We start from the raw sequence: 27305 nt of genomic DNA on the forward strand, positions 1-27305 counted from the left end.
GCTCATCCTTGCCCACCAGGACATGAAGACAATGTTTCCAATTAGAGCAGCCAGTCCACAGAGAGGACCACATGGCCAGACCCAATATGAGACATGATGCCCCTCACTGACTCATAGCCCGACAGGGGCCAACAATGGAGATGCAGTGTGGGAATTGCACCCGATCTGATCCCGCCACACCGAGGCAAAACACTAAGGGGTGCAACAGAACAGCAAGGGAATGGAGTGGCAAAGTCACCAGGGAATGCTGAAGGTGGACTTTGGAGCTAGGGCATGGTGCCCCAACAGACTCCTAAAGGCCAACAAACAATCCTTGAACTAACTACAAGCTTTTCTTTCTTGTATTTTGTTTTGTCGTTGGCTTGTTGTATATTGTTGCTTGGTTTTGCTCTGTCTTGTTTTTGTGCATGTTATTCTCTCCGCAGGTCTATCTAAATACGAGAGGCTGGATGAACAATCTGGAGGAGAAAACAATGGGACCAACAGTTCCAGGGGAACATGGGAGTGGAGGAGGTGGGAGGAAAGGTTAACAAACGCAGGGACAAGGGAACAACAAGTGATCCAAATTGGTGGTAAGGTGGTTGTAGGAGGCCTGGTTGGACATGATCAAGGGTAATGTAACTAAGAGGAATTGCTGAAACCCTGGTGGGGACAGAACATGATAGTGGGGCAGAAAGAAAGTCAAAGGAAATAGAGGAAAGAGCTGGGAAGCAAAGGGCATTTACAGAGGGCTAGATAAAGACATGTATATATGCAAATATATTTATATATGAGGATGGGGAAATAGATCTATGTGCACATATTTATAGGTTTAGTACTAAAGTAGCAGAAGGACATTGGGCCTCCACTCAAGTACTCCCTCAATGCAAGAATACTTTCTTCTATTAAATTGACATTCTTTGATGTTCACCTTCCCGACACAAACACTGAAGACAAAGTGGGTGAGTAAGTAAATATGGTGAAGAAAGCTGATGGTGCCCCTGACTATCAAAAGATATAGCATCTGGGGTCTTAAATGCTTGAAGGTAAACAAGTGGCCACCTAGCTCAGAAGCAACAAAGCCCACATGGAAGAAGCACACCAGCCTGAGTGATCACGAGGTGTCGAACGGATCAGTTATCAGGCATCAAAGAAAAAAAATCATATCATTGTGTGCTCACCTCCATGATAAGATCGCTGAAGGCAAATGGGTACATAAGCAAATGTGGCGAAGGAAGCTGATAGTGCCCAGCTATCAAAAGATATAGCGTCTGGGGTTTTAAAGGCTTGAAGGTAAACAAGCAGCCATCTAGTTCAGAAGCAACAAAGCCCACATTGAAGAAGCACACCAGCCTGTGGGATCATGAGGTGTCGAAGGGACCAGGTATCAGGCATCATCAGAACAAAAAATCTTACCATAGTGAATGAGGGGGGTTGTACAGAGTGAAGACCCAAAGCCCATTTGTCGGCCACTGGACATCCCCTTACAGAAGGGTTTCTGGAAGGTGACGAGCCAGTCAGGATGCAATGTAGCAATGATGAAATATACAAATTACCTCTAGTTTCTAAATGCTTCCTCCCCCATCATGATCCCAATTCTGCCCTGCAAGTCTGGCTAAGCCAGAGGATGTACACTGGTACATATAGGAATTGGAAACACAAGGAATCCAGGGCAGATGATCCCTTCAGTGGGGTAAGTGGCGATACTGGGAGGGTAGAAGGAGGGTGGGTTGGAAAGGGGGAACTGATTACAAGGATCTACATGTGACCTCCTCCCTGGGGGATGGACAATAGAAAAGTGGATGAAGGGAGATGTTGGACAGGGCAAGATATGACAAAATAATAATTTATAAATTATCAAGGGTTCATGAGGGAGGAGAGAGTGGGAAGGGAGGGGAGAAAATGAGAACCTAATGCCAGGGGCTTAAGTGGAGAACAAATGTTTTGAAAATGATAAGGGCAATGAATGTATAAATGTGCTTTACACAATTGATGTGTGTATGGACTGTGATAAGAATTATATGAGCACCTAATAAACGATTAAAAAAAAAGGAATTCAGGCTTTCTACTCCTATAAAGAGTTAGTCTTATAAACTCACAAGAGTAGTTATAACCAGTGCTTTGGGGCCCCTAAGAATTGGCATTGACTTGATGGCAGTGGGTTTGGTTTAGTTTTTCATTAGAAATATATTAACAGCGGTGCTGAAAATAAAATGCGCTAATTTTTTAATGCAACAAAATAAAAAATAATCAATATGCTCCAAAGTAATGCCATTGTAAGGAATTCTTTTGCATCTTATTGCACTAAAATAGCATAAAACAGAGGATATTGATATGTGTTTCATAAGTCTATTGATGCTATTCAATTTGGCACATATTTATAAATATATGTAAGCATTGGGTGGGGGGCGGAAGGGGAAAAATGAGCACCTGATACCAAGGGCGCATGTAGAAAGAAAATGTTTTGAAAATGATGATGGCAACAAATGTACAAATGTACCTGACACAATGGATGGATGGATGGATGGATGGACTGTGATAAGAGCTGTAGGTGCACCCAATAAAATGATTTAAAATAAATACATTCCCAAGATTATATATGTCCCTTAAAAATATGTACAAGCATTATTAACTCAAATATATAGGATTAAAATATATATGAAATTGACCACAGCATAATGAATCCTCAATGTCCAGAGTCCTAGTAATAATTATGCATTAAAATCCAATAACATATGCTTTCTTCATTCATCAGATCTATGTCCCACCTACGACCTCTAAAGGCCGAAGGTTTCATAAAGAGTACTGCTCTATAATTAATAATATAAACAAAGAGTTTTAGTAGTGTGAGTTGTTGAGTAAGTTGAGACTTCAACTTACAAACTTTGCATATGCTGTCAGGAGAGACCATTCCCTTAAGAAGAATATCGTGCTTGATAGAGAGGCAGCAAAAAAAGAGAAAGGCTGACCTCAGGGAGACTGACTGAAGCCATGGCTTTAACAGTGGGCTCCAGCATGAGAACGCTTGTGAGGATGGCTCAATACAGGAAAGTGTTTCCTTTTGTTGTGTACAAGGTCAAGGCCGTGACTAGATGGTACATAACTACAACAGTAACAAGCAAACCATCTGGAAACATAATTGACCATTTAAGCATGACTGTTTAGTAGATCACTGGACTCTTCAGTATTGTAAATATTACTTAATGATCAAAAGGCAAACAATATTTAAATGTTTACCAGGAACTTGCTTAGATCTTCTAAAATTAAAAGAAATATCAAACAGACTACTGGTAGTCAATGAAATGCATGCTTGCCTAAGTCAGGTTCTTCTCCCTTTGTCCTAAACAAGGAATTTCCCTACCCCTCATTTTGAAAAGTATATTAAGCAAGCTAACTTATAATAATTGTTTATATATTTTATATTTACCTTTAATTGCTCTAAAAATCTTTAAATTTTAAGTTTTAATTTAAACACTTGAAGCTAATATGAAAAATTTATGTTATATCTATTATTTTCTATAATATAAAAACTTATATAACGTGAACTGTAACAGTTCATGATGATTTAGTGGGGTTTTTTTGGCCCTAAGAACCATAAACGTATTTTCTCACAGTTGAGGGTGCTGTACGTTTTAATTGAGGGCACTGGTTCTGGGAAAAGGCCTCTGTGTGTGGACTCCGAGGCCAGGTCTTGGCTCCTCAGTAATGTATCTGCATGTGGCCTGGCATTCGTCTTCTCCTTAGCTCTGTTATTTTGCTGCTTTCTTAATCTCTCCTTAATATCTCAAGAGATTGCTATAAGACACCCTATGCTACACTACGTCATAAACACAGCAAAGACAACCCATTCCCAAATGGAATTGTGAACACAGGTGTGGGGCACAGGATTTACAGCCCATGCTTACAGAGGGCCCAATTTAACCCATAATACTCTCTCCAATTTAAAATGAGAAGATTTAGTATTTTTAATAGTCTTCCTAATGGCTGTTAGGTTATGTTTAACATAGTTTTCATAACTTACTCGAATATACAGTTAATTACTAGATAATATGTATATTAGGTGATATATTACAATATATAATGTATATTATAACACAATCTATCATTAATATATAGTAAAATATATTACAATTCTACCAAGATAATTATTGCTACATCAGTAGAATTCTTAAGTATCTGAAAAACATACACAAAATGTAAGTAAACCTGAAAGTTGTGGCACAAAAAAAAAAAAAAAAGAGAAACTTAAGGACAAACAGATCTATCTTAGAAGTACAGCCAAATGCTCCTTGGTCTTATTATCAGGATGGATGAGTCTCTGGAGAAGGAAATATGCTTGGTAAAGTATGAAGTAAGCAGAAAGAGGAAACCCCTTAAGGTGATGGATTGAAACAGTGGCTGCAAAAATGGGCAACATGGTAAAGACTGGGAGCTTGTTGCCGGACTGGACAGTGGTTTGTACTTAGGGTTGCTGTATTGGACAGGGTTCTCTAGAGAGACAAACCAGATTGCTAGTAATTATATATAAATATATTTATAAAGATAGATATATAATTCAAGAAACCGTTAAATAATATACAGATAGATAATACAAGAAATTAACAGTTAAATTATAAAGCAGTGAGACACTAGCAGTCCTTCAAGTTTTGAGAGCTGCCAGTTGCCAGTCCCCTTCTGTAGAGAGAGCTAGGCTATATATAACCAGGCAGCAAACAGCAAGGCAGGTCCCCAACTGTCATCAACTGTCAGTCCCCAGCTGCAGGGATGAACATTCCAATCGTGTGGGCTTAAAGGGACCTCTCCTTACAGTGACACAGTCCACAGGCTAGGCACCCCACAGGTAGTGTACCCCTTTAAACTGAGGCACATAACAACCAAGGTGAGGCTCACCGAGCCATTTATCCCTCCGCCCTTTAGTCAATCCTACTTGTGTTTATCGGCCAGGCTGGCACAATAAACTATAGCAATTGCCAACAGTTGGAAAGACCTGGTCCTAAAAGATAGAGACTAGAGTTTGCTATCATGAACATCTGACTGGTCTGTGCCCAGCCATTTCTTATCCTTGTCAAGAGGGAATGGAAGGCTGAGATGGTCTTAGTTTTTCAAATGTTTTATTATATCAGCATATAACTTTATAAATACATTAATTAATAAGTGATAGTTTGTACGATAACTTCAACAATACCATATTTCATAATAAAATAAATGTAAAAAAGTAATGCTGTGAGTTATAATATCTTTAATTGTATTTTTTGTGTTTTTTAGGTCTTTAATGTATCTTGAGTTTTTGTACCTGGTATTTGGTATGGGTTCTTTTATATTCTTTTGCAGGTGGAGATCTAATTTTTTCTTATACCATTTATTGAAGAAGTTATCTCTTCCCCTTATTTTCCTCACCATGAGTATTCTTCAATAACACCATAAATCAAAGGCAGCAATTCCTTCTGAACAGCCTTATTCATTGTTGCTAATGAAGCAGTGGAAAACAGCATGGCTTGGGCCGGGTGCACTTTCAAGATGACATCTGTGCCCTTTAAAACTTTACAAAAGAATTTTGCAGTGAATTTGCTCAATGCAACACTTCATTTGATTTACTGACTATTGCTTTGAGTTTCAGTTTGAGGAGAAACGTGAAAATTTGGTAAAAAACTAGAAATTCCAAAAATATTTTTAAATGGAAACTAGGATAAAAATGTTACAATATCTCATATGCTGATTCTATCATCTTAACCTCACACTATCACACATAATGGCGTTCCAAAGGAAATTACTAGGGTCCATCTATAAGATATTGAAAAGTGAATGCACATAGCACTTCAGTCAGAATAAGAAATAATATTAACTTTCATAACATACCTAAAATTAGATTATATTAAAAATTAAACTGTGACTTAAAGATCAATATTATGGAAATGTTATTTTTTATATTAGTCTTATTGAACTACAATTAACACATTATAAAATTCAATAGTTCAATCATATTTTTAAAAGGTTGTGCCATCATCACCACAATTAACTTTGGAACATTGTCTTAGTTCTTGTACCTATTGGTGTTGGCTCCTCATATTCCCCACCCTCCCCCTTTCCATGCTCCCAGGTGGTCATTATGTCAGTTACTCTCTTCACAAGTCCACACACCTGGCTTCCCTAGACAGAAAAACATAGAACAAAGACAAAAAAATCTAAAAGGACCAAGCAGCAATAATTATATAAAGCAGAGAAAGACCTCAATCTAAAATAATCCAGAGGCTATCAAAAAATTAGAATAAATTGATTCCAAAGGGAGATTTGATGACGAAGTATTACACTCCAATCTAAGTATAGCAGCTATGAACTGCTCTACAGTGTCCTCCGATTGATAACCTATGGACAGTTAGGGATTCAGCAGGAACTCAATCTACATAAGGATCCTGAAACAGAATTTTGGTCCTCTACTACCATCATCCACAGCATTCTGCAAACTGGGGTGTAAAATGTAGGCACTGCTACTATTCTTTCCTCTGGGTTTTGCTCGTATTGTTCATAATCCTCAGAACACACAAGCTGGTGTGCTTCTTCTATGTAGACTTAGCTGACTCCTCAATTTGATGGCTGCTTGTTTTCAGATAAGCCTTTAAGACACCAGACACTATTTTTCCTAATAGCAGGGCATCATCATCTGATTTCTTCACCACACTTTGTTGTGACATTCATATCTTCAGTGATCTCCACATAAGAATGAGTACTAGGCAAGGCCTGAGGGGGGGGGGGGAGCTCCAAGGGAAAGAAGATGAAGGAAAATGAGAGAATTCAAGAACATGGAAACAGTCAATAGTTGGATGGTGAGTGAGAAAGCTTGCACCAGATGCACATGTAGTCCGCCCTCCATGTGGGGGTCCTGAGGGGACCAGCGAGGTGAGTCACATGGCTGGGTGGGTTGAGACATGGTTTGAGAAGGATCTTTCCTGGCAAAGGGGTGGAATATTCCAAGGCAGCTCAGGGTGCCCTTAATGGCATAGAGGGGATCAGGAATGTTCAGCCTGGGCTGCCACTATCCCACTTCACCAAGAAAGCAAAAGGGGGAAAAAAGCTGGTGCACTTGGCTTTCAGGTGGAATGCCTGGTTTCAGAGGCGAGGGCTCCTTCCTGTTGGGATCTCTCTGTGATTTGCTAAGGGACTTTGCCCATGGTTGCTACCTGGCAGCCATACACCTCTGCAGACATTTTTACTTTTAATAATGGTTTTGTGTGAAGTGATGCTCAACAACAAACAGGAAACTAACCTGGAGAGTGTAAATGTTTAGTCACTCAAAGACTTACTGAAAGGTTGGCAGTTCAAAACTATCCAGATGTGTCAAGAAAAACAGACCTGGATTGGGGTGCTTACTCTGCATATACTGGGTTATCACAGTTTGCATCGCCCTGACAGCAACAAGTTTGATCAAGACCAGCTGAACCAAATATCAACTTTATTCTGTCCTTCACTGAACTTACAATGTCTGTGAGCTCAGTAGTTGTCGTGTAATAGATCAATTTCTCCATAGATTCCTTTCCTCATTCCTACTAAATTACCAAAGACCACATCTTATCATCGAGTATTTTTTCTCAATTTATATAGTACGCCAACTATCAACACCTTAAAAAGTCCAAGCATAAAATAAACAAACACAAGCTGGCATATCATTATAAGTATTCTAACTATAATGTCATTTTTCTAAAAAATCTTTATTTAGTGAAGATTGAAAGAAAATCCTTACCAATATAAGTGAAAGTAAAGCTTACAATTACTACAAAACTCACATTGATCTTAATGTGAAACATAATGAATAAATATTGAATCAATTAAACATAGCTCTCCACACATATCCCCCACCCCAAAAAAAAAGCCAACACTAAAAGTAGAGAAATAAGACATACAACATACAGAGTAGCTGTGATAGTTGGGTGCTGTGGAAACCTGCCTGGACCAGGATCCATCCTCAGTAGTGTGGCAGTTACAGTGGGGTAAAGTCTTCCCTTAAGGCCCAGGTCACAGCCTGATGGCATCTCCTTGGGGCTGTAGTCTATTTCATTCCTACAAACAGACTATGGTAGATTGGCACGCTTTCCTTTTCCTCCTTCCCCCTCTCCGTCTCTCCTTCCTCCTGCCCTGGATGCTGCTTCCGGTCACTTGAGGCTTGTGCTTTCAGGCAGAGACTTTGCCTACTGATCCTGGGAGCAATCTAGTCTGCCAAAGCCTGTGAGCTACCAACCCGTCCTCACCTCCGCTAGCCTGGCTTCCCAGCCCAAGGTAGTCATGAAATATCAAGCAAAGCCTCCAGTGCAATATCTGACAACCAAACTGAATTTAAATGCTCCTAACACTATGTGAGCCATTTTTCCTGATGTAAACTTCTTTCTGGGTGATATAATCTTTTTCACTGATTTTGCTTCTCTAGTGAACCTACTTAATTCAGTTGAACGTGGAAAATCCTCTCGTTAATAAAATACTCTAAAAACAGGAACTATGTATGCTAATTTCTAACTGCAGGTTGTGGCCCAGGTCATCTCTAAAATGCACTAGAAAGTGAAGGTCTAGGCTGAAACACTGTTCCCATTTTTTTAACTTGAGTGGATCAGTTGGGGAAAGAGATACAAGCAGGGCCATTAAATTAAATTGATGAAACAAAAGGGAGTGATCCTAACAAATCTGATGCCTGGATTACCACAGAGGCACTAATGACGTTCTCAAGGATAATGAGAATGAGGAACAAGAGAAATAATGTCAAAAATGTCAGCATTATTAAGCTTCATTTTAAAACAGTTCTGATCCTATATCCGCCATCATATAGTTTGTGAATTAAAAAGGAAAAACAAAACAAATAAGCCCCATCTAAATGCTATTTCTACAACTATCTATAATAGCAAAATCTCTATGGTGCTTTCATGATTAATATTTCTCAAAATCTATCTCAACCAATATGTAGATTGAGTCAGTCCACTGTGTATATTCATTAATCTAGTTCAGTTGACTAAAAAACAAAGAAAAATTTCTTTTAAAATTAAAGATAGTTATTACTGCTCTCTGTGGACTTTTATCCTCCATAGACTTATTTAATAAAATGAGTTTTATTATCAACAATTTTTTTAATTAAGCAGAAGGAGAAAAGACAGGACATAGAGCAAAATAGCATACCTGGTAGTATTTCCTGTTCTTCTTCAGGGGGAACATGCACTTCTAAAATCAATGAAAGTGGAAATTCATTACATATTGCTAGCCAGTATTTAACACATAGGTAACATTGTCAGTATTTTAGTTGCAATGATTTTTTTGCAGATTTTTAAAAATTCAAATGCAATTACCATACAGACATGACATTTTTACACTATCACAATCAAGAAACATTGGATATATCTCAAGACATGTTCTACAGCAAAGTCTTTACTTCCTCTGTCTGACTGACTAACCTCGAACCAGCACAGCCTATCAAAGTAGTTATGGACAAAAATCCAGGTTTTTTACCACAATTTTGCATTAGACTTGATAAGTAGAGAAAACAGACTTAAACCATTTTGTTTCTTCTTTAAAGCACCCCCCAAAGCTTGTATAGCCTAGCCCTAGTTTTATGACTGAAATAATGTGAAGAATTTAATTAGCAGTGAATTTTACAAATTTTTTAAAATTAGGGCTACTTTGGAAAAACCTATTTCTATCTAACTTTAAAGAACATTACTAAAGCATCAAGAGCAAGGTTTTCTACTCCCAAAAAAGATGAGTTTCAGAAACCTATAGGGTTGCTGTAAGTTGGTATTGACTCGATGGCAGTGAGTGTTAATGCTGGGTAGAATTCCATTGTGGGTGTATATCAAAGTTTGTTTATCAACTCTTTAATGGATGAGCATTTAGATCAGCAGTTCTCAACCTGGGCGTCATGACCCCTTTTGGGGTCAAACGAACCTTTCACAGGGGTCGCCTAAGACCATATTTCCGACAGCACTCCTGTAAATGCAGCTACACCCACATACGGAGTCCCCACAACATGAGGAACTGTATTAAAGCGGCACGGAATTAGGGAGGTGGAGAACCACTGAAGTAGATTGTTTACATCTTTTTACTATTGCAGGCAGTACAGTAATGAACATAAACTAACTCTCACTGCCAGCGAGTCAAAGCCAACTTCAAGTGACCCTCTATGCGGGCTAGAACTGCCCCTGTGTTTCTAGAGACTGTTAACTCTTTAGAAGAGCAGAAATCCCTTCTACTTTCTGCTGAATAATGAACATAAGTATACATATATTTATTCATGTCAAAGTTCCTATTTCTCTAGAATATAAACCAAGTTTTGGGGTTGCTGGATGACTGGACATTTTGATTTGAAACTTTTAAAGAACGTGGCATACTGTTTTTCATAGGGATTACACCACTTTGCAATCACGACTGAGTTGTGTTTCACTCTGTTGTACACAGGGTTAATTATGAACTCGATGGCACCTAACAATAGCAACAACAGCTGGGCCACCGCTGACCTGTCAGTTTGTCGTCTTACGGTCGGTTGCATGTTGCTGAAATGCTATGTCACCAGTATATCAAATGCCAGCGAGGTCACCCATGGAGAAAAGGTTTCATCAAAGCTTTGAGAGGCAAGCAGAGTAGGAATAAGGAAAAGGTGGGTATTTTCTGCAAAATCAGCCACTGAAGACCATATGAAGTGCAGTGAAATGTTGATTAGCATTGTTCCACAGATGAGCTCTTCAGGTTAGAGAGCTGGTGAAGAAGAACTGCATCGTAGCACAGAATCAACCTCGATGACCTGTAGAGCCTTCAGTCTTCCGCTGCTCAAAATGAGAGCAGGTATAAATAACAATTAATAAGTGAAATGTGGTACAGGTGAATCCAGGAAAACTGGAAGTTCTCAAAATAAAAGGGATTTTTTACATCAAGTACTCCTTCTGTGGTCTATAAAGGATGCTACGAGTAACAGAGCCTAGAGTCTCAGTACTTCATAGCATAAAGACTGGGTCATCAAGGGTGCATAGAAACGAAGCCAAAAGTGTCCATTAAGAACTTCATACAAGGCACAGTCTCCCCTTGGGGTCTATCTCAAATCCACCTGTAGCCCTTAGTTTTAAGGTGAAAGTCCCTAGTGTGCAAATAAACACATGACTGCCAGACCAAGGGCATACAGGTGACAAATAATGGACTTTGGTTGGAATCTCTTGCTTGAAAGTGCCCATTGGTGACCTGGAACCACATATTTACTATTTTAATGCTCTCCTTGCTTCATTATGACATGTATTAATCTGGTAGGTTCGGCTCTACTGCTGTGAATATTATTGAAAGTTCTCCCCTATCATCAACCCTCACCGTTTGTACAGTGTCCAGTCACTTAAGGGTTTAATCTAAAAGTCAACCATTTATGTATTGCGGTTCACACTCAGAATTTCCTTTTCTCAAAATGTTTTAAATTCTAAGCCATTGGCTGAACTAGTGACGCAAGATCAATGCGTAGTGGTGACACACTGGGCTGCTAACTGCAAGATCAGCCAGCTCTGCAATGGTGAGTTTGAGGTAGACCCCACACACCTTGAGAGAAAGTTGAGGCTTTCTCCTCCTGGAGAGATTTACAGTCTTAGAAACTCACAAGGGCAGTTCTACCGTGTCCTATAGGGTGGCTATGAGTCGGCATTGAAATGACAGCAGTGGAAATGATGCCCCAGCGACATGATGAATGCTTTCTAACATAAAATGATAATGATATCACTAAGGTGAACCACAGACATATATAAACTATAAATATATCAATGGATTGGGGGCTTGCACAATTTTAGCTCCAATCTTGCTTAACGCCCACCCTTATAAAGAGCTCACTGAAGGTATGAGTGTTGTAGCAAAGTAGTGAAGAAACTAGATGGTATCCAGCTAACAGAAAGAATAACACCTGAGGTTTTTAAACCTCGTCTTCAAACAAGCAGCCATCTGAGGCATCAACTAAGCTCACATTGAAGAAGCCCACCAGCCTGTGTGATCCAATGATTGTAAGTAATAAATTCCAGATCTGAAGATGAGATCGTTTCTGAACTTTATTTGTGAACACCTGGTTTGCAAAAGGTTATGGATGATAGTGGAGACCCAAAATCCATTTGCTCAGCATACAGTTTGAAGAAGTACGAGATACAACCCTTACGTACACCTTGCCTGAATTAAAACCACGCAGTCATCCTCTGTTCAGTTCACACAACTGCCTACCCTATAGATCTTTATGTGTTACATTTCATTGTGAGGACTTCCAGTTTTCCTTGATTTACACTTCCTCTATTCCAATTTCCAATGCTCAGATTTTTGCGGCTGTTTCTTCTTGTTTTGAGTCATGCCCCATCAGCACCTGAAGACCGCACCGCAGAGGCTTTGCTCCCACAGGCTTCCCTCCGTCCACATCATACCGTCAGCTTCGCTGTATGAAGGAAGCACTTTCTTAGTCACATTTATCAGGCCTTCAGCATCGGACGGTGTTTCAATGTCCAAAGGTTTGCCTCTAAAGTGGACACGGATTCCTTCTTCATAGTCCGTTCTTAGTCTGGAAGCTCTGCTGAAATTTTTTCACTTTGGGGAGCCCTGTTGGTATCTGAAATTCCAGTGACACGCCTTCCAGCATCACTTCGACACATAAGCCACCACAGGATGACAAACTGACAGACAAGTGGTGGCCACGTGGGCTTAGAAGACCAAGTGGTGATGTCCCACAATAGCACAGTTAAGTAAGTAATGGTGGACCTCTAACTCCACAGCTGGCTGGGCACTCTGAGAGAGGAGACTCTGTGCTCCTGTAGGAAGCACAGGTTTGGTTTGGTGTTGTTTCTATTTTCATTTTGTTTTGTTGTCACATTACTGCTTATGACAAATTGCATCAGGTTTTGTTACTTGCAACTGCAAGTAATCTTAATAACATAGTAAAGGAGTAACAGGGAGGCCTAAGCATAGAATTAATGTGCACAATAGAATAAATAAGTACCAATATTTAAACAGTCCTTCTGGTATTGTGGAAGACAGATCTGAAGGGAGTAAGTATGGTGTCAGGAGCGGTAGCTAAAGACTACTTCCATTATCCATGAGGAACAATGAATGCTGAATTAAATCTATACCATAAGAAAAACAGATTCTGTCGAGTCAATTTAGTCTAATAGTTGTGAATTAAGTGTGCCATAATAGAATTATGCGCCATAGAACTTTGAGTGCCTTATTTTTATGAAGTACATTGTCAGGCTTTTTTTTTTGAGGCAGCTCTGTGTAGACTGAAAACCCCAATTATTGGATTAACAGCCATGTGGGCTGTTTGTAGCACTAAAGAACTCCCCAGTATCAGAGCTATACAGAAAAAATTAGATTTACAAACTATTTCTGGAAAGATTTTGGGAAAAGGACTCGGTGTCAACGACTGCACTTCCGGTTTAGGAAACAAAATACACGTCGATGTCATCAACCCAGATAAGCAAGGAGATGAGGAAGATGTGGTTGGCAGCTGCAGTACATAAAAACGCGTTTCTCTCACTCTCAGGTACTGACGTGAACCCAGTACAAAAGCGGCAGGATGGGCTGAGGGTACTCAGTCTAGTCCCACTGTCTGCCAACAATCACTGTCTTCTATACAAAACAAAAATACTGCCATCTAGTTGATTCCAACTCAACGCAACCCTATCGATGGCTTCCGAGACTGTAAATCTCCATGGGAGCAGACCTTTCCCCACAGAAAAGTTGAGGTTAGCTGCGCCGTGCTTTCCACACAGCATTTTAAATGTGTATCTGTCCGCTGGTATATAATGTCCGTGAGCATATAGCCCACGTGCTATTTTCATTATGGTGCCTGATAATTTAAACACAAGATATTAAGTAAATATCAAGCATGACATGAATAAATAAATGAGTCTAAACTGAGGCTTCACAGGTTTGTCCAATATGGGTCTGATGCCATCCAGGCTATTTCTAATTTGGAAGGCTGATTCTAATAGCCCCATCAAATGATGTTTCCTGGGTTCTTGGTTTAGGAGACAGAACATATTCTGGTCTCACACAAAAATGACTTTGTTTTCATTATTTTCATCTTTATTCATAGGATAGTCATTTGGATTCACCTACCTACTTAGCACACAATGTTCTAGTAACGCCTATTTTGTATGAACATTTTGTATGCTATTGCAAGGTTAAGCCAAACTGTAGCACGGGATCGTGATGAAACTTAGGCTATAGTTACCATTTGAAGTTTTGAATTATTATAATACTCTGAATAGGAAAACATATCTCTTATAATAACATTTTTAGTACGGTAACTGACTTTTTATTTAAGTTTTGTTAAAAATTCTAAGAACCATTCTGTATATTGGATTATAAATACAGCTACATAAGTAATACTAGTGTCCAAAATCTTTTGAATGAAAGATTAAAAAGAAAGTTTTAATTTTAATCTTAAATTTCTTATATAAAGCATCAGTCTCTAGAGCTCAAGCCAAGATTCTCCCACCACAATCACTCGTATTCCACTACAATCACCCATTTTCCATCTGATGCACAAGACCTCTTTACAATGTTGAAAAGCAATGTGGCTACTTAGGGCCAAAATGTGCCTGGTCAAAACCATCGTAATTTAAATTGCCTCATATGCATGTGAAAGTTGGACAGTGAATAGGGATGACTTCAGGGAAATTGAAGCATTTGAATTATGGTCCTGGTGAAGATTATTCAAAGTACCTTGAACTGCTGAAATAACAAACAAATCTGCTTTGGGAGAAGTAGAGTCTTTAGAAACAAGGATGGTGACACTTCATCTCATGTGTTTTGGACATGCTATCAGAAGAGACCAAACCCTATAAAAGGACATCGTGATTATACAGGAGAGGTGCAGTGGAAGAGATGGATTGACTGCAACAGTGGCTCACACATAACAACTGTGAGGATGGCAGAGCACCAGGCAGTGTTTCGTTCTGTTCATTCCACTAGGTTTACGATGAGGTGGAACCAACTGGAAGGCACCTAACAATCACATTAACAAACCCCCTTTCTCCTCCCTTCCCATCTAAGCAATCCACAAGTCTCCATACTGCAGAGAGCTCTCCACCTCAATGCCCACTACTACGATACAGTGCCTAACTTCAAGTGTCTTTGCCACCAGGAAGCCTTTTCTGACCCTCAAAGCTGGGCAAATCCTACATACACATAATAAACCCACTAGCATTCAGCTGATTCTAACTCTTAGTGAATCTATGGGACACAGAATGGTCCCATAAAATCATTCTCCATCTCTGTCCCTAAAAGTCCCTAGTAAGTTCAAATCCAATGACATTGTTTCATCATTATATCCAGTACCTTATTATACTGAAATTGCATTTTTTTTCTTCAGGCTGTGTCATCTTGTGTTAAGTTAAATACAAGGGGAGAAAGTAAGAGAAAGCCTATGCTGACCAATATCGGCAGCTTCGGATCCAAAGAGAAGACAGAACTAAAAGGAAATAGGCTTCCGTGTCTGTCGTAGTTATCAGTCTAAACTTCTCACTCAACCAAGCCAGCCTCCCCAATAAGGAATAGACGGATTTGATTCAGGTATTTTATGTTTAATGCTCAGCCCTAAGACATCTAACATTGAAAACAGTTTAGCTTGGAAGCTGTTTCGCTGATTTGTTTTTAAGACAAAATACCACTCACTTTTTAGGCCTATCCTGCATCACAACAAACCATCAAAAGTATTAAAATACCTTATTTCTTTGCTTCCTTTTAAGCCTCTTCTCAAGTAATTTTTGCTGTTATACCCTCTGCTTTTGTCGAGGGACACTCTTCAAGAAATAGCATTATAAAATCTGAAAACATTTGTTTCTAGAATATCATTTAATACTGGCTACTAAAACAGAGAATGGGATGATATTCCTGCTCAGAGCAGCCAATGCACAGAAACCATAGGGCCGGCCCCACCACGAGACACGACATCCCTCACTGACCTATAGTGCTACGAGGGACAACACTAGAGGCACAGCGCAGGAATTGATCTAACCCCACCACGCCAGGGAAAAACATTAAAGGCATGCAACAGAGCAGCAAAGGGAGCAAAGCAATAAAGTCTCCAGGGAATACCAAAAATAGACTAGGTGGCCAGAGCGTGGCACCCCGTCAGACTCAACCAGAAAACACTCCTAAAGGTCAACAAACAGACCTGGGACTATTTATAGGCTTTTCTTTCTTCCCTACCCCCCATCGCATGTTTTGTGGTTGTTGTTGTTTTAGTTTTTGGTCTTCTTTTGTTGTTTTGTTGTCTTGTTTTTGTGATTATTATCTCAGCATGTCTATTTAGATAAGACAGGCGAGATAAACAATCTAGAGGAGAAAACAACAGGATCGAAGGTTCTGAGGGAACACAGGAGAGGAGGCGGCAGGGGAAAGGAAGTGGGTGTTAATACACCCAGGGACAAGGGAGCAAGTGATCCAAAATTGATGGTGAGGAGGGCGTAGGATGTCTGCCTGGTAGAGCATGATCAAGGGCAATGTAACTGAGAGGAATTACAGAAGCCTGAATGAAGGCCAAACATGATAGTGGGAAAAGAGGAAAGAACTAGGAGGCAAAGGACATTTATAGAGGTCTAAATACTGGCATGTATATATATAAATATATTTTATATATATGGATAGAGAAAGAGATCTATGTACATATATTTATATGTTAAAGTTTAAAGATAACATATGGACATTGGGCCTCTACTCCCTCAACATAAGAAGACCTTGTTCTAATCATCTGGCATTCTGTGATATTCATCTTCCCGACACATCACTGAAGACAAAATGGGTACATAAGCAAACGTGATGAAGAAAACTAATGGTGCTCGGCTATCAAAAGATATAGCATCTGGGGTCTTAAAGGCTTGAAGATAAACAAGCGGCCATCTAGCTGAGAAGCAACAAAGTCCACATGGAAGAAGCACACCAGCATGTATAATCATGAGGTGTCGATGGGATCAAGTGTCAAGCATCAAAGACCCTGAACAAGAAATCATGTAAATGAGAGGGAGTGTGGGCTGGAGACCATCTGTAGAAAACTAGACATCCTCTCACAGAAGGGTCACAAGAAAGAGACGAGCCAGTCAGGGTACAGTATAGCACCAATGAAACATACAACTTTCCTCTAGTTCCTTAATGCCCCCCCCCATCATGATCCCAATTCTACCTTAAAAATCCAGCTAGACCAGAGGATGTACACTAGTACAGATCAGAGCTGGAAACACAGGGAATCCAGGACAGGGAAACCCCTCAGGACCAATAATGAGAGTAGTGATACCAGGAGGGAAAGGAGAAGGTGGGGGAAGAAAGGGGGAACCAATCACAATGATCTACATATAACCCCCTCCTAGGGGGACGAACAACAGAAAAGTGGGTGAAGGGAGACATTGGTCAGTTTAAGACATGAAAAAATAGTTTATAAATTATCAAGTGTTCAGGAGGGCTGGGAAGGGAGGGGGGAAATGAGGAACTGATACCAAGGGCTCAAGTAGAAAGCAAATGTTTTGAAAATGATGAAGGCAACATACGTACAAATGTGCTTGACACAATGGATGGATGTATGGATTGTGATAAGAGCTGTACGAGCCCCCAGTAATTTTTTAAATAAATAAAACAGAGCATGTCAAGAACAGATGTGATGTGTGTGATACTAATGACATAAAAACTTATGAGCTATGGGAGATCATTCATGCTAAAAGTCATTTAAAAACGGGAAATAAAAGATTGAAGCGGATGTCAGAAGAGACTCTGAAACTTGCTTTTAATCATAGAGTAGATAAAGGAAATAGAAGAAATGATAAAGTCAAAGAACCTAGAAAATTTCATAGGCAGCTCCAGAAGACAGTAAAATATTACAATGAAATGTGCGAAAACCTAGAATTCAAAAACCAATAGGAAGAGTACACTCACTGGTGTGGATCATAACTATGGATAACCTTGAGAAGAATGGGAGTTCCAAAACACTTCATTGTGCTCATGAGGACCTGAGCCAGTTGTGTGAACAGAACAAGGGAATAATGCATCATTCAATATTAAGAAATGACGGGGTTGTATCCTCTCATCATGCCCCTTCAATCTGTATGCTGGGCAAATCCTCAGTGAAGCTGCCTTCTATGAAGAATGCAGCATTAGCATTGGAGGAAGGCCTATTAACAACCTGTGATGTACAGATGACACAACTTTGCTTGCTGAAAATGAGGAAGACTTGCAGCACTTGCTGACAAAGAACAAGGATCCCAGCCCTCAGTGTGGATTACAACTCCAAGAAACGAAGGGCAAAATTCTCGCAATTAGACCAACAGGTAACATGGAGAAAAGTTTGAAGTTGTCAAGGATTTTGTCTTGCTTGGATCCACAATCAATGCTAATGGAGGCAGCAGTAAATTGAAAGGTGTATTACATTGGGTAAATCTGCTTCACAAAACCTCTTCAGATTCTGAAAAACAAGGATGTCACTTTGAGGACTAATGTGTGCCTGACCCAAGTCCTGGTATTTTCAATTGCCTCACATGCATATGAAAGTTGGACATTGAATAAAAAGACCAAAGAAGAATCGATGCATTTGCAATATGGTGTTAAGAGAAGAATATTGGAAGCCTCATGGACTGCTAAAAGGGAAAATCAATCTGTCTTGGAAGTACAGTCAGAGGGCTACTTAGAGGCATGGATGGGGAGACACCATCTTACATACTTTGTCCATGTTGTCGCGAGGCTAGTCCCTGAAGAAGACATCATGCTGGGTAACATGGAGGGGCAATGAAAAAGAGGAAGTCCCTCGAAGAGATGGAGTGACACAGTGGCTTCAACAATGGGCTCAGGCATGGGAATAACTGTGAGGGTGGCACAGGACCGGGCAATGTCGTTGTTGTGCAGAGGGTCACTACGGGCCGGAATTGACACGATGGCATCTAACATTAATACAGAAGCCCCAGTGGCACTGTTGAGTAAGCGCTGGGCTGCTAACCACAAAGTCATTAGTTCAAACCCACCAGTAGTTCTGGAGGAGAAAGATCATATTATCTGCTCCTGGAAATACTTACAGCCTCAGAAATCCTATACACGGTCACTATGAGGCAGAATTACCTCTATGGTAGTGAGTCTGATTAATTAGCATATGCCCAATGACATGGGGTGTGATACAGAATTTCACATAATAAAATTTTTTAGGTCTACGTATTGGGGAAAATATTCGTAATCCCTGAATAAGCAAGATGTTTTTCTCCTCTCTTGGTTGCAGGACTTTAAGGTAAAAAGTTTCTCTTCATTTTGGTCTGATAACTGACAAGTCAAACATAAGGTAACTTTGAGGGTCAGCTACAGCAACCCAGAACCTAGAACTCCGTGCTTGGTTGTGTTCTAGTCTCCCCCTCGTTCCTCTACTATTCTTCACATAAAGGAGTGCTGATGGTACAGTGGACAGAGCACCAGATGGCGAACCCAAAGGCTGGTGCCTTAACTCCCCAGACACTCGACAGAAGAAGTGCCCGGGGGCACTCTCATCCTGCAAATACCGCAGTCCTGCAAATACTGTGGAGCAGCTCTGTCTGTCCTCTAAGTTGAACTGACTAGAACGCAATGGAATTCTCCACCTATCACCCATTTCTGTTTATTCTTACTTATTCCTACCATTGGTATAAGTAGATTTCTGCAGTAAGTTTCCTTTGGAACAAGGTGGGGTAGAGGGTAGAGACTAAAGAAGTCAAAAATGACATTTATGCTCTAATAATGGTTTAATAGGGACCCTATTGGCATAGTGCGTTATGCAATGGCCTACTAACCACAAGTCAGCAGTTTGAAACCCCCAGACACTCGCTGGAAGAAAAGATTGTACTTCTGTAAAGTGCTATGGGCTCAGAAACCCGCAGGGCAGTTCTGGTGTGTCTTCTAGGATCATTTGAGTTAGAATCAACTCGATGGAAATGAGTTTTTGAGTGAGAAAACTTGTGTTACTGAGTTTTGGAGTGAGAATAGTTAAACCAAAGTATGCCAATCAAACACTGAATCATCATTTAAAATTTTAAATAATGTCCAGTTTAGCTTAAGTAATTTAACATTATTTTAGCCACCCATGACAAAATAGACTTTAATTCATACCATGGTTTGTGTGTACTGTTTCATGTGGAAGGAACTGAATTTTTTCTTTTACTTCATCTTCAATATTCTGGGGTTCTAAAATAATTACAAAACATAATTAAGCACAAAATTTTTTAAATATTAATCTCAATATAAGTTTTAATGCAGATATGATATTCATGTATACACATTACAGAAATATATATGGCTAATCAATTATGTATCTTCATATTGACTTTTTTCTACATAATTTTAAATTGGTTCTACTTTGATAGCAGATATGTCAACAGATGTTTTCATAAGATAAAGAATGAAAACTAATTCAGATTCAGATCTTTCCATTAAAAAACACAAAATCCCCATTCAGAAAATTACATCATTTTTGAACAGTTTACACAAGTTATGACAATACAACGAATGTGTAAATATTAAGAATAACAAACAAAGAATAATTTTAATGGTTACTTGCTGGCTCCATATTAACGACAGTAAATCAAAATCTTAAACATTTTTCCTTAGAGTATCAGTAATACTAAAAATCTCTCAAGAGAAATACAGGGAAATAAAACATTTTTTAAATGAAGAGCACAAGGTCAGAGTTTAATAAAAGGTGAGATCATTTGCTACCTTCACTGACAGCAATAAGGTCCCACCAAACTGGTTTGGTGACTGGAGAACAATCAAGTTGGAAAGGAAAAAACATTAAGAACCTTGAGTAAAAAGTCTTTCATTATAATGGATGCATAAAAGCTTAAAATCAGAGGCCATTGCTGTGTGTGAATAGCATGGTGTGAAAACAGTCTGAACTCCATGTGAAAGCCTAACATGAGTCTAGAATCCTTGTCTAATTTGAAAAGCTAACTTTTCTAATAGCAGATCCTCTTACCTTAATGCTGACCGTATACCCTAAAGAAGATGTTCCCTTTGTTCAGAGATCTGGCAGATGTGGGATATCACAACAATTTTCCTGAGCATTTTTTCACTAAAGTCAAACAAATGTGAGCTGTGATAGCTGATACACAGAGAAACTTAATGCACAGCTTTACTGATGAATCTTTATCGTGGATCCCAGAAACAGCAGACAGAGGAAGCAATTGTACAAACAGGTTGTAGAAAAAAACAACCCTGTCTGGTCATCATCTGATGACCTGTGTGTACCAAAGGGCATATACCTTTAACCAATCACACAATCCCGTTTGTGTTACCCACCTCTCCCTCCTAAAGTGACGCTTTTCAATATCCTCCCTTTGTCTCCTGTTACCCATCTAACCCTGCTAAATTGGCATTTCTAGATATCCTACCGTTGTCTCCCTTATTTTTAGCCAATTATCATTTTTTTCATGTTTAGTTCCTGCTCTGACTATACTTATCCTTGCTGCCCAGTGTGGTGGTCATTTTCACTCTGTGAATTGAGATGTCTTCCTGGTCCAGACCACTTCTATCCAACAATAAACCTGCTGCTTTTGCTTCAAGTAGACTCTGCAGAGGCGCTCTATGACACTGATAGCTTTTGGAGGACTTGACCTGACAGTAAAGTCCATACAATCAAATACTTCTGAGTCAACAAAGTGAACATAATATACATTCTGAAATGCTACTGACACCTTTCAGACCATCAGACTTAATTGGATCATAATATAATGAAGATGGTATGATTACATTAACACAATTAGACATTTCAACAGAATCCAAAGATGATCCATGAAGAAAAGTAACACTAGGCTTGGTATTACAAATGCCGTCATATGAAACAATGCCAATATTATGTTGAAAACTAATCTTTATTGACAAAAATAGAGCAAGTTAATTTGAACTTCACAAGACATTTAAACAAAGTATTCTGTTGATTTAATCACAGCATAAAAGTTTCTGAAGTGCAAACAATAGCATGTTTTGCCAATGTGTGCGCTTAATCAATCATTTTTAAACATCATCAATCTCTCTCGATGCCTATGATCACTGTCAAACTGAAGGTAGGATGGCTGGCAGTGGAAGCATGCTAGGCTGCTTTGCTAAACACTTGTCTCTTTTTCTGTAACAGACAGAAAGTGAGGCCCCAAGGAACAAGCTGTGAATTCTGTACACTAGAGCTTTCACCCTCTCCATAAACAGCTGGGGCAAGCACCCACTTAGAACTTGATGAACAGACGGTGCTGTCGCATTGCTCCATGATTTTGTTCTTTCTCCCTTCTTCAAAACAGAAACACAAGGCAGATTATAATGGATGAAAGAGTGTGTGCTAACTGAAGTGAAAGAAAAAGATACGCAAGTGTCGATTATTCTTTGAAAAGTTTGGTTAGCATAGTGAGGAGAGGAATAGACACAATAGTTGGATGTATGGATGTGATGAGTTGTTGTATTAGCTCCCAATAAAATGATTTAAAATATATTTTTAATTAAAATTTTTTAAAAATTGAAATGTCACAAGAGGTTTTATTTGAATGAAACAAGACACCATGTTTATATAATGGATAGATGGAATAAAAAAGAATGAAGAAATATAAGATCTAGGTAAGATGTTAAGGTATTTAAGCTAAACTAAATACTGTAAAGAAGTTAAGAATGCTTTGTAATAATAAATAAAGAGTTGGGTGAATATGTCAATAGTAATTTTCATAGTATTAACAAACAAATAATAATAAGGTAGAAAACCAATTGCAAGCCTTTTCAAGTTGGCACTACTTTCAGAAAATTTCTATACAATATTTTTAAAATTATAAAATCATGTAGTTAGATTTGAGTTTAATCAAAATTCAGTTAAATTTTAAACGTTTTAATAAATTATCCCAATTTCCACAGCCATGGTATGATTATAGAATTTTAGACTATAGAAAACTATAGATTATAGAAAAAACAAGAATGTGAAAGGGATTATATATTCTCCTGAGATTATTTAGTAAAAGCAAAATATTGTTGTTATTGTTGGGAGGTCCCACTGAGTGAGTCAGTTCCAACTCATCGTGACCCCTATGTACAATGTAACCTTGCATGGCCCTACGTCATCCTCAAAATGGTTCTTATGTTGTCATTGTAAGGTGCCTTCAAGTCAGTTCCAACGGACAGTGGTATTTTATGTTCAAAGTAAGTGAAACAAAGTCTCACCATCCTTCCTTCTAAGAAGTAGTCTGGCTGTACTTCATTAAAGATTTGTTTGTTCTTTTGGAAGCCCATGGAACTTTTCAATATTCTTCACCAGCACCCTAATTCAAATGCATCCATTTTTCAATCTTTTCATTTACCATGATGTTACCTAATGGTTCCGTTGTCAGGATTTTTTTTCTTTACATTGAGTTATAATCCATCCTAAAGGCTGTAGTCCTTGATCTTCATGAGCAAGTGCCTCAAGTCCTCCTCACTTTCAGCAAGCAAGATTGTGTCAACTGTATATGACAGGTTGTTAATAAACCTTCCTCTAAGCCTCATCAACAACTTGTCTGTCAGTTTGTAGTATTATAGTGGCTGGTGTGTTCCTGTGATACTGGCAGCTATGTCCTTGGTATTTCAAATGCCAGCAAGGTCACACAAAGTGAACAAGTTTCAGGGGCTTCCAGACTATTAAGAAAGAGCTCACTATCCACCCTAGAAGAAGTAGCCACTGAATTTTAACATTGTCAGATACTGAAAGCCTAATGAAGGAAAGCAGAACACTGTCAGACATAGTGCCAGGGAATGGGCCCCTAAGGTCAGAGAATGAGGAGGAACTTCCTTCTCAAAATAAGTGTGGGCCCCGGTGAAGTAAAGCCTGTGGGAGTAAAGTGTTCAGGATCTTCATATGCTGATGGGTCAAAACAGAAAATTAGAATAGTTGCAAACATCAGTTAATATTTGGAACTTGGCATGTACAAAGTATGAATCTAGCAATATTGAAAGTTGTCAAAAATGAAATGGAACACATAAAGATCAAAATCCTAAGCATTAGCGAGCTGAAATGGGAGGTGACTGGGTTGGCCATCTTCAAACAGAAAATCAAATGGTTCACTCTGCTGTGAATGACACAATCCAAAGGAATGGGGTTGCATTCATTCTAGAAAAAAAGGCATTTCAGAGTCTACCTTGAAGTACAATGCTGTCCGTGATAGAATTATATCTATCTGCCTTCAAGGAAATCCAATCAATAGAACTATTATTCAAATTAAGATACTGCCATTAAAAACTTGTTATGGTGAAACTGAAGAATTCTACCAACAACTTCAATTGGAAATTAATCAAACTTGCAATGCTGATGCATTGATGATTATTGGCTATGGAAACACAAAAGCAGGAAACCAGAAGTAACAATAGTTGGAAAGTATAGTCTTGGTGATAGAAATAAAGCTGGAGATCACATGATATAATTTTGCAGGACCAAAGACTTGTTCATAGAAAATACCTTGTTCAATAAAAATGAGGACTATACACATGAGCTTCTTCTCTAAATAGAAGACACAGAAATCAAATGGACTCTATCTGTGGAAGCATGATGGAAAAGCTCAATTTAGCAGCTAAAACAAAGCCAGGGACTGACTGTGAAACTGTTCAGCTTGAACTTGAAGAAATCATTATAGTTAAAATGTAATCGTGAGTATATCCCACCTGAATCTCACGAACATCATAAAAACAGATTTGTTGTACTGAACAATAATGAGAGAAGACCTAATCTGAGATACCCCACGAGGATAAGCACTAAAGGAAAACATCACAACTTATAGTTGTAAACCGCTCCAATACAAGAAAAAGGAAAGAATTATGAGCGAAGAGGGGGAGAGAAAAATCATTTATAAGCAAAAAGCTTGGATTTCTCAACAGAAACCATGCAAACAAGACAATAGTGACATACATGAAATCCCAAAAGAACGAACTGCCAACCAAAAACCCTGTAAATCACAAAATTTTCTTTCAAATACAAAGGAGAAAAAAGGTGTTTCCAAATAAGGAAAAATTTTTGAAAGGTGCAAAAAGGAAGACCAATATTTTTTTTAAGTCTAATGAGGAAAATTTGGACAGAAAATCAACAGCAGAAATTCCTGAGGGCAACATGTAAGTCAATGAAGAGGACCAAAAACAACAGGGTGGTCTAAGCTAAGAGAAAACAATAAGCACACACACCTCATGGCAAAATGACAGCAACAAACCCACACACATCAAACATGGCACCAAATATCAATGGATTAAATACACTGGAGATGACGGTAGAAGCCCAAAATACATTTGCAAGATCTACCCGGGAAATTCGCCTCTGGTGATTCTCCTCTATTACTGAGGGATGAGAATCAACTGGTTACCAAACAGAATATTTGGAGAGACTACTAGTACATTCAAATGACAAACCTGGCTTGAACAGTGAAGACCTTGTTGCTGGATTGCCCCTCTGATACACTTTGGGCTCAATCTGGCTTTCAATATTTTCTGGTTTTTGTTTTTTTCTTATTGGGCTCTAATCTCGGTGTATTTTGTCATTGTAGACAGCCTTCCTGAATCTTTGTTAGGCATTTTTCTGGTTTTCACTTCACTTCACTAGTGAAGAGCACACACTTTTGCATAATTGACCATCTGGAATCAAGGGAGCAGCATCTACAACAGGACACCATTCAGAATGGTTAGGAGAGGAGGAGGAGGAAGACTGTAAGCATGGGGAGGAGGGAAGGTGGGTGATGCTGCATGGGAGTGAACGCCATGAATGATATGGAACAGAATACGTACGTACCACTGAATGCAAACTGAGGATCTGCTCAATAACTCACCTAATTCACTAAAAGTCCAAAAATAATAATAAAATTCACCAAGAAAACAACAAAATATAGGCTTGACAAGACAATAAATGTCGAATAAGTCCTTAGAGAAGTGCTTCAAAGAATGCTATTTGAGTATTAAAGACAAACGATTCATAGGAAAAAATAGACAAACTCTCAAGTATGCTTATAGAGCTCACCACCTTTATGAGAATGTCACTCAAACATGAAATACAGCATTCAAAGTACAGCAATAATTTAACTTTTAAAACTTTTAAGTATCATCTCATAGTACAACTTAAAATTATGTAGTGGTAAGATTAAAAAAAGACAATTTTCATTTTTCAAGTTTTCTACAATTTATTTTAAAAAGGTAGTCTTTGGGTTTTAATTATTCTTAGATAACATTAAAAGTAGAAGAACATAGAAATAATTCTATCTACTGAATAAAGAGTAAAACTAAGAGTGCAAGTATAATTTTAACAAAGTTAATTATTACTAAAGATCGTCTTGCTCTAAGTTTTAAATGTTTTGTACAATTGTATCCACTGCTCCAATGCAGTTGGATAAAGCATAACTTCAACTTGAATAGAATTCAGTTGATCCCTTTATTCAAAAAGGAAAAGAATGGCAAAGAAAAAAAGAAAAAAAAAATCAAGTGTCCTGTCACAATTGTCTATATTTTTTAATATTTTAGTAGCATTTTCAAATTTTTAGTTCTGACAAATATTTCCTTTTAATTCTTGAGCTGAAAAGTCCACGGACTTTTTTATTTTACTGAAAGCATGCATTTATTTTCTAATTATACAGTTATAATTCCAGAAATTTAAGTTAGCCTGAGAACTGCAGTCTCCTTGATGCGTATGCCTAGAGCCACACCATTTCATACCTGAAACCTGCCTGTCCCGGCACAAAACAGGAGAGACTTCCCTCTATTGCCTGTGTTACTGTGATGGAACCAAGACCAGTGCTGTTTCACATCCGACACCCAGAGCAAGTCGAGTCCGAACAGGGAAGAGGCCAGTTCTGATTTTCATTTTTCCATCTACTGCCACAGTGTGACAGGGAGAATGATGCCAACTACCTTTACACCTGCCAGACCTCTCATCTAAGCATCTGACATAAACTATACAAAATGTAAGGTAGAACCTACACTTGAAAGTTCCATGTGCCAAGTGCCCAACTTCTTAAGAACAGTCAAATACCAACACCAAAATAATCAAAAACCTTAAGTATTCTTTTACATATGCATCAAACTAGGAAGGACTTCGTATAAATTTAAAAAGGTACTCCAATCGTAAACATATGCAGAAGAAACTAATGAACAGCAATCAGATTTCTTAAACATTTTAAGCGTTTAAATAACACCTAAGTATATATACATAGTTTTACTTGTAAGAGAAACGTTACCAGCAAAACTCATTTGTGGCTCAATCACGAATTGGCTCTCAACACAAATCCTGGATTTACAATACCAAAAGCAGTAAAAACAAACATCGAGGTCAGTTCGTATAGGGCAATGATCCTTAAAGGACATTAAACATTGCCAGAGGCCAT

The 27305-nt window shown here is 38.7% G+C and overlaps 1 protein-coding gene across 4 annotated transcripts in view; it reads right to left on the minus strand.

Moving 5' to 3' along the window:
* The window catches only part of ASPH (aspartate beta-hydroxylase), a 146757-nt gene that overhangs the window by 63863 nt on the left and 55589 nt on the right, over positions 1-27305 (minus strand). For 2 of the 4 annotated variants that reach the window (XM_075549706.1, XM_075549708.1), the window contains 2 exons: positions 20062-20136; positions 9133-9174 (listed from right to left, as the gene is read on the minus strand). In XM_075549706.1, the coding sequence (XP_075405821.1) occupies positions 9133-9174; positions 20062-20136 (117 nt within the window). The remainder of the gene's footprint in view (positions 1-9132; positions 9175-20061; positions 20137-27305) is intronic. The other 2 variants (XM_075549709.1, XM_075549710.1) reach the window with 1 other exon arrangement.

The sequence above is a fragment of the Tenrec ecaudatus genome, chromosome 5 (genome assembly GCF_050624435.1).
Source record: "Tenrec ecaudatus isolate mTenEca1 chromosome 5, mTenEca1.hap1, whole genome shotgun sequence".
In the NCBI taxonomy this organism is placed as follows: Eukaryota; Metazoa; Chordata; class Mammalia; order Afrosoricida; family Tenrecidae; genus Tenrec; species Tenrec ecaudatus.